Source organism: Culex pipiens, chromosome 2, assembly GCF_016801865.2.
Source record: "Culex pipiens pallens isolate TS chromosome 2, TS_CPP_V2, whole genome shotgun sequence".
Classification (NCBI taxonomy): Eukaryota; Metazoa; Arthropoda; class Insecta; order Diptera; family Culicidae; genus Culex; species Culex pipiens.
Window position 1 is genome coordinate 114,024,841 of NC_068938.1, and position 13,460 is coordinate 114,038,300.

General features: G+C 37.2%; 3 protein-coding genes across 3 annotated transcripts; 2 read left to right on the plus strand and 1 right to left on the minus strand.

Moving 5' to 3' along the window:
• The first annotated feature begins 1,455 nt into the window (after positions 1–1,455).
• On the plus strand, positions 1,456–3,196 carry LOC120414722 (uncharacterized). Its single transcript, XM_052707915.1, has one exon. The coding sequence runs from the start codon at positions 1,922–1,924 to the stop codon at positions 2,801–2,803; it is 882 nt and encodes a 293-aa protein (XP_052563875.1). The 5' UTR covers positions 1,456–1,921; the 3' UTR covers positions 2,804–3,196.
• Positions 3,197–5,236: 2,040 nt separating this feature from the next.
• On the plus strand, positions 5,237–11,781 carry LOC120414728 (mitochondrial fission 1 protein). The gene is made up of 3 exons (XM_039576032.2): positions 5,237–5,418; positions 5,563–5,676; positions 11,183–11,781. The coding sequence occupies exons 1-3, from the start codon at positions 5,374–5,376 to the stop codon at positions 11,468–11,470; spliced, it is 447 nt and encodes a 148-aa protein (XP_039431966.1). The 5' UTR covers positions 5,237–5,373; the 3' UTR covers positions 11,471–11,781.
• An 8-nt stretch (positions 11,782–11,789) lies between these two features.
• Positions 11,790–13,460, minus strand: LOC120414727 (uncharacterized). Its single transcript, XM_039576031.2, has 4 exons — positions 12,594–13,460; positions 12,312–12,533; positions 12,100–12,253; positions 11,790–12,042 (listed from the first exon to the last, which is right to left on the minus strand). The coding sequence occupies exons 1-4, from the start codon at positions 12,666–12,668 to the stop codon at positions 11,795–11,797; spliced, it is 699 nt and encodes a 232-aa protein (XP_039431965.1). The 5' UTR covers positions 12,669–13,460; the 3' UTR covers positions 11,790–11,794.

The window sequence follows — 13,460 nt, forward strand, 5'->3', positions numbered from 1 at the left end:
GCTAATCCGTAAAAAAACATTACTTGTAGCGAACCAATATCCGAGATTATAAACAGCTTGCACTGTCCAATACATATCAGTAAGAAGCAGAAGGTTCCATCTAAGTATGAAAATCAGTAAAGATTTTCCAAACATGTCATTAATAGCTTCCGAGCCGTGATATAGAAGAAGTTGTACTTGTGTACCAACTTTAGTTTCAATGTTAAATTTTGATAGCGACATGATTTTTTTATTCGCTACCACTTTCAACATACAAACAAGTTTCTGGGTGTAGAAATTTAACAATTTAATGTAAAATAGTACTTGAAACTGACGAAGATCAATTAAAATTTCAACAATTAATATTTGTGAAATCCAAAAACTGCTTACATAGTCGGAAAACTGAATAGCTACAATTAGTGAACAGAAACTGAACCAAACTATTTCATTTGAAAGCAGTAGTGCTGTTTGTTTTATGTGTTTTGATTGAATATTATTGATTTCTTCTAAATAATCTTTTGGTTGAACAAGATTGAACTGCGCACTGATTTGCTCGAAAATTTCCCACAAAAAGCTATACGATTTCCGATACCAAATTGATTCGAAAAGAACTGTGAAGAATACACTAAAGTAAAATATCAGTTTAATAAGGTCATTGAGTGCTCCAAGATGTTGATTTATAGACGGCACTCTAATCCAAACAACTAGGGAAACCCAGCAAAAAGCTACGACTAGTTTAGCTGCAAATTTCCAGCAAATTTGGCTTTTATGATTTGAATAATCATAACCAATCCAACTGTAAAAGTTTATAACACGAGAGCAAGCGTTTTGTATCGAAAGTGCCATTGCAAACTAAAATGTGGATGGACCTAGCTACAAAATTTAATAAATGTTAACTAAGCAATAATAGATGATCACTTGACACTTGAGAGATATGTCTCATCAAATAGAGGTTCACCTAGTCATAACACAACATACAATATTCAAAATTATGGCATGCAGCGTTAGAGCCAAGCCAAGTTGGCTTTGGCTTCAGAGCGATTTGCTTTAAAAAATGTTTCAATTCAATTCAATGGCAACCAATCGCAGGACGGTTGGAATCGTATTGTTTTTCACCGAGAACCTTTTCAGTTATCTTATGTCCTGTTTATGATATAGTTTTACAGTGGTAAAATAATAAATAATAGTAATCAGAAAAAAAGTTGAATTTGGGAATGTTGAAAATTTGGTAGGTTGAATATTACCTCTTTTTTGAGTAATATTACATAAAAAATGTGTTAAAATGTGAACCTGATGAATATTCATCAAAAATGGATGAAAATTCATTCTTTTCTGGGGTAAAATTAATCATTTTTTTGCCACAAAATCTGTCACCATTTCCTGATGAATATTACCATCATTTTTTTTCTATATATTTGTAACAAGATTTCCTTATGTAGTTTTACTAACCACTTTAAACCACTTTCCACAAGTAGTTAGATAATTTAACGTGTACCCAGGATAAAGTTATTAAAGGCAATGCAAATCCATACCATCCATACAACTCATCCATCTAAACCAGGTTTTTTTTTATTTTGGGTAGAATAATTATAGGAAAACCAACTGTAAAACAGGTTTCGATAACAGGCCTCTCTAACTGAACATTCCAATGTGGACTAAACGATCCCAAAAGAATTGTGTTCGTTGCAATAATCAAGTAACTTTTCAAAGCACTTTGAAATTGCTTGAGGAATATAACAAATGTTTGTTTAACACGAATATAAAGCATGATGATGACGAGGCTATATGAGACCAATGACCTTAGTTATTCCTTGTTCCAGCGTCATACTCATTTAGAGCAAATGCTACAAGAGTGAATTAATAATTAGAGAATAGGAAATATTCTTTATTTTTCTAGCTTCAACACGACTGAAGCTTCATTCTGAGGTGGCCTTCAAAGAAAATGGTTGACATTTTATTGGCATGTCAATCACTGTTAAAGTTCTTTCAACTTTTCGGCTACCATTGCTCAAAAGTCAATCGACATCAGAAATCGTTTACGTGGATTATTTGCTTATTTGTTGTCATAGTTGGTGCCTCATGTCTTATGTGGTTCATTTCAGAGTATCAAACGCAAATTTTGTACACTGGAAACAAATTTGGAACCGCTTTGGATTTTGGAAAATTTTTGATGAATTTTTTCGCGTTCTTTAGCATATTAATCGAATCATTTTATTTTAGAAGTTATAATGATGTCTTGTGGAAAGAGTTTCAGTGTGTTGAAGAAAAGATTGGCAAATGGTTTACACTAAAAGATGCATTTGATGCTACTCATTTGGTTAAATCTACGTGGATAACGATTATCTTATTTTTCTTTTATATGTTCTTTTGGGATATATTCTATGCTTTTGTTATTTGTCCTGAATTGCGTAGTAGTAACTTTACGATGGTATTTTTATTCGTATACGCTTTGATGCACGTTCGTCAGTTACAAATGCTCTTCTACACAAATATGATCAACTACTATCTTAAAATTGTCGAGAATCATTTAAACTTCATAATTTCTCAATGTAAAATCATGTTATCACTACACAATCTAAGCTACGACATACATTTACTCAGTGACGAACTGCAAAGTACTACAGCCGTTTATAAAAAGCTTATGAATCAAGGAGCAACATTCAACACAATGTTTGGATTTTCCCTGTTCAGCACAAAAATGAGAGAACATATTCACATTCTGACTGATTTGTATTGGGTTGTGTTCCAATTCTTGAGTGGTAACGTAGTGAGAGCAATTTGTAAGTATATTTTAATGTTATTTAAATTGAAAATAAATAGGTGACTTTTTATAGTTCTGGCAACAAGTTTATCTTCAAAGTGTGTGTGTCTCATGTTGAATTTCCGGTCAGCGGAGGAAATGTCTAGCCTGATTGATACTATAAATTGGCGTATCAGTGGCATAGATTTAGGATTTCAACTTAAGAGTAGCTTCCATTGGGAAAAGGTATTAGGGTAATTCTCTACCAACTCACACGAAATCGGGAAAAGTTGCCCCGACCCCTCTTCGATTTGCGTGAAACTTTGTCCTAAGGGGTAACTTTTGTCCCTGATCACGAATCCGAGGTCCGTTTTTTGATATCTCGTGACGGAGGGGCGGTACGACCCCTTCCATTTTTGAACATGCGAAAAAAGAGGTGTTTTTCAACAATTTGCAGCCTGAAACGGTGATGAGATAGAAATTTGGTGTCAAAGGGACTTTTATGTAAAATTAGACGCCCGATTTGATGGCGTACTCAGAATTCCGAATAAACGTATTTTACATCGAAAAAAACACTAAAAAAGTTTTAAAAATTCTCCCATTTTCCGTTACTCGACTGTAAAAAATTTTGGAACATGTCATTTTATGGGAAATTTAATGTACTTTTCGAATCTACATTGTCCCAGAAGGGTCATTTTTTCATTTAGAACAAAATTTTTCATTTTAAAATTTCGTGTTTTTTCTAACTTTGCAGGGTTATTTTTTAGAGTGTAACAATGTTCTACAAAGTTGTAGAGCAGACAATTACAAAAATTTTGATATATAGACATAAGGGGTTTGCTTATAAACATCACGAGTTATCGCGATTTTACGAAAAAAAGTTTTGAAAAAGTTACTTTTTGCGTTTCTCTTTGTTTCGTCGTCCGTGTCTGTCGCGGGTGACCCAGAACGGCCATGATCGATGACGACCAACTTTTTCAAAACTTTTTTTCGTAAAATCGCGATAACTCGTGATGTTTATAAGCAAACCCCTTATGTCTATATATCAAAATTTTTGTAATTGTCTGCTCTACAACTTTGTAGAACATTGTTACACTCTAAAAAATAACCCTGCAAAGTTAGAAAAAACACGAAATTTTAAAATGAAAAATTTTGTTCTAAATGAAAAAATGACCCTTCTGGGACAATGTAGATTCGAAAAGTACATTAAATTTCCCATAAAATGACATATTCCAAAAATTTTTACAGTCGAGTAACGGAAAATGGGAGAATTTTTAAAACTTTTTTAGTGTTTTTTTCGATGAAAAATACGTTTATTCAGAATTCTGAGTACGCCATCAAATCGGGCGTCTAATTTTACATAAAAGTCCCTTTGACACCAAATTTCTATCTCATCACCGTTTCAGGCTGCAAATTATTGAAAAACACCTCATTTTTCGCATGTTCAAAAATGGAAGGGGTCGTACCGCCCCTCCGTCACGAGATATCAAAAAACGGACCTCGGATTCGTGATCAGGGACAAAAGTTACCCCTCAGGACAAAGTTTCACGCAAATCGAAGAGGGGTCGGGGCAACTGCTGTGTGAGTTGGCGGAGAATTACCCATTATTAAAACACATATCCAACTTAATACATATCATTAATATTGGCTTGTTTGGTTTTACAGATCGAAAGTGAAATTCAGTTTATACAAGCAGCAAGTGTTACTATAACAGCGTATGATTTGTTCAACTTCAATTATTTTACAATGTGTGAGGTAATGAAACATAAATCATCAAAACAGATAGGTCACCATAGTAACAGAGTCTGTGGTAATGAAATTGCACGACCGTGTTTCTATATTTTGGAGTACACATCAACTGAGAGAGTGGTTCTCGTAATTTTTTAAGTGTTGATACAATTTGTGAGTAAAAACAGTTTTTGTGTGTTATTACTCTTTTTGTGGCATACACTTAAGGATTTATGCAAAAAATTATATTGATATTTCTCACAGTTTTGAAGACTGACTTTTAATGGGCATACGTAAAGAAAGTTCTGAATAATGGTTATGCTGAAATCTGTAAAAAAAATCATTATTTGAATAAACTTCACTTCTTTGGAATCATAAACTGAGGTGTCAGAAATAGTGACAAATGTTTTACATGTATTTTAAAAACTATCAAATATTTGTTCGGGTATTAAAAGATAAAGTAATCTTTTACTCAATATTTTACAGATTCTCATAAGTGTGTCTACTACAATAGCATTCTTTATACAAGTGGGTTCTAAATCGTGGAAAACTGCCTAACAAAAGTAAAATTAATAGTGATTACCAAAAGAAGTATTCGTCTTTCCATGTTTTCAAATGTATTTTAATCATCTTTTGAAGTAGAGGCATAGCTTGTTTATCTCACCAATACATTGCACTTTGTGCTTTTGCGCTACCTCTCTCTCACTCACTACGACCGAACCACCTTGGCCGAGTCATCGGTTACTTTGCCGCTTTACACATACCTTGGACTTTGTTTGACGTTTGAACAGTGTCAAGTCTATCATCAAGTGCGTCACAAAATAAAGTCATTCTACGGCTCGAGTCAAGACCAATTTTCTGGATTTCAACTGCTGGAGGACCAATTGAGTGTTTTTCTTATCATAAAGGAAACAAATTAATCTACAATGGAGGAAATATTGAACGAAACTGTGCCGCAGTCGGATTTGGAGGTAGCAAAAAAAATTAAAATTGATTATTTCACCACATTTGATGAGTGACATGTTGTGAATCATCTGTTGTTTACTGTCATTGGATTTTACTGGAACTTTGAGTTGAAAGTACGTCTTTGTTACAAGATATTCTTTCTTTCTTAGAAATTCGAGAAGAAGTACAACCAGGAATTGCAGAGCGACAGTCTAACGCACACAACACAGTTCGAATATGCCTGGTGTCTGGTGCGGAGTAATTACACCAATGATATGAAAAGTGTAAGTATCTAAATTGATGACCATTGTAGATGTTACAGTGTTGTTTTGGTTCAATTGACGTCGAGTCCACGTCGGTGCATGAAGGGGAGCAATACAAAATGCAACATAGATGATGCAATGCTAACCATTCATGTGTGTTTTAGTCGAGCTTACTTTCACTTAGCTGAGTTAGTTCTGTTGTTGTTTATTACAACTTTTTCAGATGCAGTTAATCACATTTGCATTCCCTGCTGCTGTTTATATTTTTTTAATACTGAGGACTCCAGTAACAAATTTCAACGCAATTTTTAGACAATGTACATAAAGTTTATTAGAACAAAATGTGTTAGTTACGTTAACATTGCTTTCTTTATTTTTGTTTATTCAAGGTCAACAATTAAAACGCATTTCTAAAAGATATTGCCAAAATGAAATTTTGGATTTATTAACAATGTACTAAGGCTATAAAATCACTCAAAAACTAAACCTTTTAATTTGACCTCGTTAACCTACCTTCTTCTAATGAAAAGGGGCTTTCTAACAAAAAACGTTACTTAATCCACCCTTAGGTGATTGGCGCCTTCCTCACATTTAAAGGGTGCCATCCAAAATGCAAAAATTGCGTAAATAACACTTAAGTGCTTATAACTATTGATAGGGTTGTCAGACCTTCAGTGTTTTGGACGCGTTAGAAAGTTCTTTTGAATACCCATCCTACGATAGGTCGCATGAGAGATCCGGACAACGTTTTCATCAACATATCTGAGATCCGGCCTCCAAAAAGCCTATAAATAACACTTAAGTGCATATATTTTTTGATAGATTTGTCAGATCTTCAATATCTTGGACGCGTTGGAAAGGTCTTTTAAATTGCTTTCTGAAAATGTATAGCATGACAAAATCCACCCTTTTTAACAATCTTCCGGACTTTTGTTAAAATCGTTTTTTTTAGCATAACTTTTGAAGTACTTAACTAAACTGCATAATTTTTAATAGCGACTTATGGGACCCCAAGACGGATCGAATGACGCCAAAACGGACAAAATCGGTTCAGCCAATGTCGAGACCTTTGCTCATAATTTGATTCTGAGTCGATAGGTATACATGAAGGTGGGTCTAGGAGATCTAATTGAGAAGTTCATTTTTCGAGTGATTTTATAGCCTTTCCTCAGTAACGTGAGGAAGGCAAAAACGTTACTTAATCCACCCTTAGGCGGTTGTTGCCTTCCTCACGTTTAGAGGGGAATGCTATCCAAAATAGATACACAAGGGCGGACCTTTCAGTGTTCTATCAACTTGATTCATTATTCATATCATCAGTTTGGGTAGTAAGATCTTCATAATTCAGGGCACTTTTGTGCTTATAACTTTTGATAGGGTTGTCAGATCTGCAATCTACTGAACTCGTTGGAAAAGTCTTTTGATTACCTATCCAACGACAGGTCGCATGATAGATCTGGACAACGTTTTCATCGAAATATATGAGATCCGGTCTCTAAGAAGTTCATAAATAACACTTAAGTGCGCATAACTTTTAATAGGGTAGTCAGATCTTAAAACTTTTGAACTCGTTCTAAAAATGTATAACATGACGGGGTTTCTTACAAAAACCACCCTTTTTATAATCTTCCGGACTTTTGTTAGAATCGTTTTTGTACCATAACTTTTGAAGTACTTTACTAAACTTTATAATTTTCAATAGCGACTTATGGGACCTCAAAACGGATCGAATAAGACCAATACGGTCCAAATCGGTTCAGCCAGTGCCGAGATAATCCAGTGCAATTTTTTTTGATCGACATCCCACCACACACACAGACATTTGCTCAGAATGTGATTCTGAGTCGATAGGTATACATGAAGGTGGGTCTAGGAGGTCAAGTTAAGAATTTCGTTTTTCGAGTGATTTTATAGCCTTTCCTCGGTAAGGTGAGGAAGGCAAAAAGGGGCATTCTAACAAAAAAAAACACACATTCAAAGCAGGGTTTTCCACCCACTTTTGTTTGTTTTAGTTATTTATACCTACATCTCCCTAAATAAATCGCACAGTTTTAATATGGCGACAAATTATCTGATCGGTATTTAACATTTTTTTACTTTAGCCTAACATTGAGTCAACAGAAATCTAAAAAATGAACTGGGTGTTTTTTTTGAAGCGACAGCTGTTTGTTTTCCACACAGCACGGTGCCATTAACATTACAGTCGACTTTCTGGCTGTCGATCTTCTCGATATCAATAATTCTCCATCTATCGATGAATTCTTCAGTCCCTTCAATCTGCATACTTCAATCATCTTCATTCCTCGATATTTTCCCTTGCTTGAAGGATCTCTTCCTCGACGGTCCCTTGGATTCTGTTTGCTTTAAAAATCTCTTCCGGTTGTCAATAATTTCACTTTCTCATGGCTTGCATAGACATTTTTCTTGGCGAAACGAAGCTTTGAAGGGTGTTTGACATTAGTTTGTTTTTGTTTGATGGACGTTGCCATGATTCTCTCCCATAGCTGGGTATCAAGAAAAAAATATTTTCAATCGAGTCTTCATTTTGCATCGTTCTCTAAACTGATGATTCTCTTCCTCGACGGTCCCTTGGATATTGACAACCAGAGAGTCGACTGTAGTTAATTTTCAGGTAAATTAATTCGGCTAGAGAGCCTCACACATATCGACTTTGAATCAAATTTTGTATGTGTATGTGTATGTGTTTGTATGTGGATTTTCTTGGGACTGGTTGACACGTTTTTCTCATTTCATCGCTGTCGTGCTAACTTGTCGTACGTGCATTTTGGGTCTAATTTAGTTAAGAATGCCATTTTGTGCAGCTTACAATGCCTCACCTTTTGAACTTCACAGATCCCCAAAATTCGATTTCATTCCTGAGATATTCGATAAATACCAAAAAACTCCGTGCATTGTTGTCGCTCTTCGTATGAAAGAAGTTTCAACCTTGTCGTGCTGACTTGACACAGCCTGAAAATTAATGTAAGTGCGACCACTGGGATTTCAGGTCAACGCGTTTGACACAGGTACAAGCTTAACTACCGAAATATTTTTAATTACAACTCGAAACTCCAAAAACTTCTCGGAACGTCAAAAAGCGACGTGCCACAAGTTAGCACGACGGCGTATGTCGAAGTGCCGGTTGTTGCCTTCTTGAAGCCATTAAAGGAATTTTTGACGGTTTCCATAACTTTACAAGGAATGGGACAATACGATACTATTCTGAACAACTTGTTGAAGGAACGTTGTCAAAATATTGATAGTTACGCAAAAATTCATATCTTTGAACGAAAAAGCATAGCAATGATGGAAGGGAGGATTAAAAAAACCGTCGTGTAAAAAATAATCAAAAGTCCTTTTCAATGACCCAATAAGACTCATGAACTCTCATGAGTTATGAGCACGTATGTGTTAATTATTCACTTTTTTATGCCGGATCCTAGATGTTTAGTTGAAAATGATGTCTGGATCTGTCAGATGAGTTTTTCCATTTCCAGTGAGCCTTGAAGTCGAGAAAATGATTTTCTCAAGTTTTCTTTAATTCTTAATGCATAACTCGAGACAAAGACGACTATTGCTCCGACTCCATAGGTAAAAAAATGAAACAGTTGCTTTTCTCTATAATTTTTGAGGATTTCCCCCATACAATCTTCAAGCGATTAGAGGGAGGGGTTCCCGAGGTCAGAATGAGCTCAAATTTCCTATTCAAAACTCAGTGTCCGAAAGGCTTGATTCTTGAGGCCAAACCTCTTTTTACACCTTAGCTTCCATTCACCCCGGGACTCGAACTGACAACCTTTGGATTGTGAGTCCAACTACCTACCAGCGACTCCACCGAGGCAGGACCTAGGGAGACAATTCTTACACCTAGACTGAGCTAACGACCTAATCCTTTACACGGAGAAAAAAGAGTTCCCAAAATCGTGAACTCCTCCCCCCCCCACATGAAATTGGGAACCACAAACAAAGTGTTCACATTCCATGATACGTTTTTGAAAATCGTACCTGGCATTTGAACACTTTGTTCATGGTTCCTAATTTCATGAACGGGTGTTCACGATTTTGGGAACTCTTTTGTCTACGTGTAGGTTAGACCGGGGTCAACATTTACTTCCCCATCCGAAGGAAGGCGTGGTCAGACAAATCTCGTCTCGAAAAATGCCACCGGAAACCGTCTGGGATCGAACCATAGCCGACTGGGTGAGAGGCACGTTTATTACTAGTAAATATTGACGTAGACTTACGTCTTTGTCGAAGGTACTGGGGTGTCATTCCAAAAAACCCGGGCCGAAGGCCCTGGATTACTGCGTCATCCGTCAAACGCTTATATCTTCCTTCCCTCTAATCGAATCGACACGATTTATGTTCCATTCAATTCGAAAATTATTCAGCAATTTGCTATAAAACTTTCATTGTTGGCAAAATAGTTTAACTATTGAAACAATTGAATGTTTTAAAATGATTTCAAAATGCACAGATTTTGCAAGCAAAATGAGCGCTTCCCACTCAAGGACGGGAATGTCAAGTACCTATTTTGAGGGGAAAATCATCCGAGCAACGCGACCGAGTGTCGGTCGCGAAAAAGGAGGGGAAGTAGCGGGCCGAAAGGCTATATAAGAACGCGCGCCAGAGCCCATTCTATCATTCACGTCTCAGACGTCGGACCGGCAGCAGCAGCAGCAGGAAAGCTCAGCCCAGAGCAGCAGCAGCAGCAGCAGCAGGAGAGAGGGAACCCCCCCCCCCCCCCGTCCCACCCGGGACGAGGCATCAACGAGATGAGGCGCGCGCCTGCTGCCTTCCGCTGAAGAGCCTCTCGTGGGTCATGCCGTGGTTGTGAAACAACAACTAGCTCGTCGCATTCGCGGCGAGCGCTTCTGAAAGAATTGCGTCGTGTCCAATTCCAAACTGTTGAAAGAGTTGCCTAACTCCCCGTCCCTCGTCCCACCCGTGATGAGTCGGTGAAATGCCTTTCAGGAACTAGTGTTGGTCTTCGGGGGTGACGGATTGTACAGCTTTCTGAACCCCTCTCTACACCACATTATGGTACCAAATTTTCATTCGATTCGCGAAAAAATCGTTTTTCGTTTTTCTCTCCTCCATTCGATGTTTCCATTGTTTAAATAAGGCTTTCTAGTCAAAGATTTACCAACACATTCAAAGTATGGTTAAATGACAGTTGAGTTGACTGGAGTGTTAAGTTCTGTTTTGTCGGGGGACCATCTCCCATTTACGATCTTATTCCGTTAATGTATTTCAAGTATCTAGCTAATTCTTCAAAATTAAGATATGGAAAACTCAATGTCCACATCTCAAAACTTTACGTAGTCTACGCCATTCCGGTTATGTCTGTGACATAACTACTTTGACTTTTTTCTAAGGAAAACTGGATATTAGATAATATGTCTTAATAATGTCATACTTTTTTGGCTAGCAGTCATGAAATATTTTTTTATTTTTCTTACATGAGAAGCTTTCTAAAGAACAGATAACTTATAAATCCCCCTTGTTGTTTTCGCTACCCAAACAGGGCATCACACTGCTGGAGGAACTTTGCAAGAAGAACCCGGAGGGCAAGCGCGACTACATCTACTATCTGGCCCTCGCGTACACCCGGCTGAAGGAGTACTCGACGGCGATGAAGTACGTGCAGGCCTTCCTGGAAATCGAACCCAACAACCAGCAGGTGATCGTGCTGGAGGAGTACATCAAGAAGAAAATCGACATCGAGGGGCTGAAGGGCGCGGCCATGGCCGGCGGTGCGGCCCTCGTGTTGGGCGGTATCCTCGGAATAGGGTTTGCGCTGGCGAAAAAATGAAAATCAGCCGCCAAAAAGTAAAGTCGGTTGGCTGGCTTCCTTTAGCAGGGGGGTTGTTTTCTGAACGGACGCACTTTTTGGGAGAGTGATTAAAAATGTGATGGCTATATGGAGAAATAAACAAAAATGCACTAAAATAGCTTTTGGTTTGTCAATGAGACGAAATGGTGTAGTTTCAGAGGTATCTGCATATTAGAAACAAAAGTGTTACTGGGATATCAAATGTTGAAGATTGTACATATTCAATGGAGCTAAATAATGACTAGATGTAAGTAAGCATTACAAATATATTATGAGCACCCTTGTACAAACTGTCTTTTCTTATTATATGTTATGCTTGCTTGCGTTAAAGTATTCATTGGTGAAGTTTGTATTGTAGGTAAAGTATTCCTTGTCTTTAAGTGCAGAAGGTTGTAAGCGAGTGACGATTTCTTTTTCCAAAGTATTAGGAATGTCCTTCTTTACAGGTGCAATCGGATCCTTCCCAAATAGTGCTTGATACTTCTCAGTTTGGATTATTCCTATTATTTGAAACAGTGAAACAACGCATGCCCACAGGTAGAATAGCAAAACTAGAAAGAAAACACGAGGTTTGTTTTGAATCAATAAACATATCATCAGCTACTTACGTAGGCCAAATCCACCAGCAATGGTTAGTGCTATGAGATCACCCAAATTCAACTGCTTTTTAACAACCATCATGGTTGTCACATGAGCTAATGTTAAAAGGGTTAGCCTAGCAAATTCCAAAATAATGAACGGAATAAGCAAATACCGTAGAAGCTGTAAATATTCCATCATTCTTAGTTGAGCATTCAACATTGTTGAAAAGACGACTTACCTTGAAAGCACCAACGATCATTACAATACAACAAAGAGTATGCACAGCAAAAAAGATCATCACGTACAGAAAAACCTGTTCAGAATTGGACTCCATTTGCTGCAAAACCCACATGAAAATCTCCTGTTGATCAAACTCGTCGATATTTTGATGCGTTCTCTTCGCCATTTGCAGGATGCCATCGCTGCCTCCGATGACGCTCATTGGTATCAAATTTTCAATCTAAAAATAACAATTCTTAATTCAATATCTCATGCAAAACACCAAATCTTCAGCAAATACGATTGTCAACGCTCCAATAACGATGCTACCCAGCCGGGTCGATGCGTAAAAGCAGCATGTTTTCATGCACGGCATTTCGAGGCCACGTGCAATCGAGCACTAGAATGGTGTCACGAAAATTCACAACATTATGCTCATGGTTGGAGCTCATTAGTGACGTGCGATTTAGTCATTTAGATCATTATGGAGATAACGAAAAACAAGTATTGCATCTTTCACGCAACAAATAATAGTTGGGCAAGTATTGTACTCTACACGGTTATTGACCTTTGGAAACAAACATTTCTTTAAAATATTTCAATAATTGTAGTAGCCTGCTCTGTTGAAATCATGACGTCTGAAATGCAATATTCCAAATTTGCTAGATCTTCCTGGTTTGGTCCTGGTCAACCTTCCACCGGGGTTCCGGAACTTGGTTCATGTGGCCAATTCTGTACTGTCTTATCTTAAGGGAACTTTATACGTCGTCATTTCGGAAAAAAATTCCGGCGAAAATCCGGCCATATCTCGGTTCCCCGTGGTCCGCCCAGGATAAAACCCCTTCTAATCGATTCAAGAACATTTTTACATAAGTCTTGGCAGGACTTGAAGAACTAGCCGCGTTCCGAGATGTGGACGTAATCACCTTTATCCCAATTGTATCCCACTGTGGCATGCTTTGATTTTTTTGTTCTATAATTTGATATCTCTCACTCTCAATGTTCCTTTCAATATCGACACAGTGAGAGTCCATTATATGAGATCAAAATCAAAAACTTAAATTCCAGATTTTTTTTTAAAGATCCTATAACTATAAGCTATTGTCTTTTATAAGTTTATATGACCTATTAAAAAAAATCAGAAATTTCACCTGATAACTTTCGAACC

Bases quoted from the DNA above. Each gene is read 5' to 3' on its own strand.
- LOC120414722 (XM_052707915.1), top strand. From the start codon at position 1,922: ATGGTTGACATTTTATTGGCATGTCAATCACTGTTAAAGTTCTTTCAA.
- LOC120414728 (XM_039576032.2), top strand. From the start codon at position 5,374: ATGGAGGAAATATTGAACGAAACTGTGCCGCAGTCGGATTTGGAG. The intron at 5,419-5,562 runs GTAGCAAAAAAA...TTTCTTTCTTAG, and splicing joins TGCCGCAGTCGGATTTGGAG to AAATTCGAGAAGAAGTACAA. The intron at 5,677-11,182 runs GTAAGTATCTAA...CTACCCAAACAG, and splicing joins ACACCAATGATATGAAAAGT to GGCATCACACTGCTGGAGGA.
- LOC120414727 (XM_039576031.2), bottom strand. From the start codon at position 12,668: ATGCCGTGCATGAAAACATGCTGCTTTTACGCATCGACCCGGCTGGGT. The intron at 12,534-12,593 runs GTATTTGCTGAA...TGTTATTTTTAG, and splicing joins TTATTGGAGCGTTGACAATC to ATTGAAAATTTGATACCAAT. The intron at 12,254-12,311 runs GTAAGTCGTCTT...GAATATTTACAG, and splicing joins TGATCGTTGGTGCTTTCAAG to CTTCTACGGTATTTGCTTAT.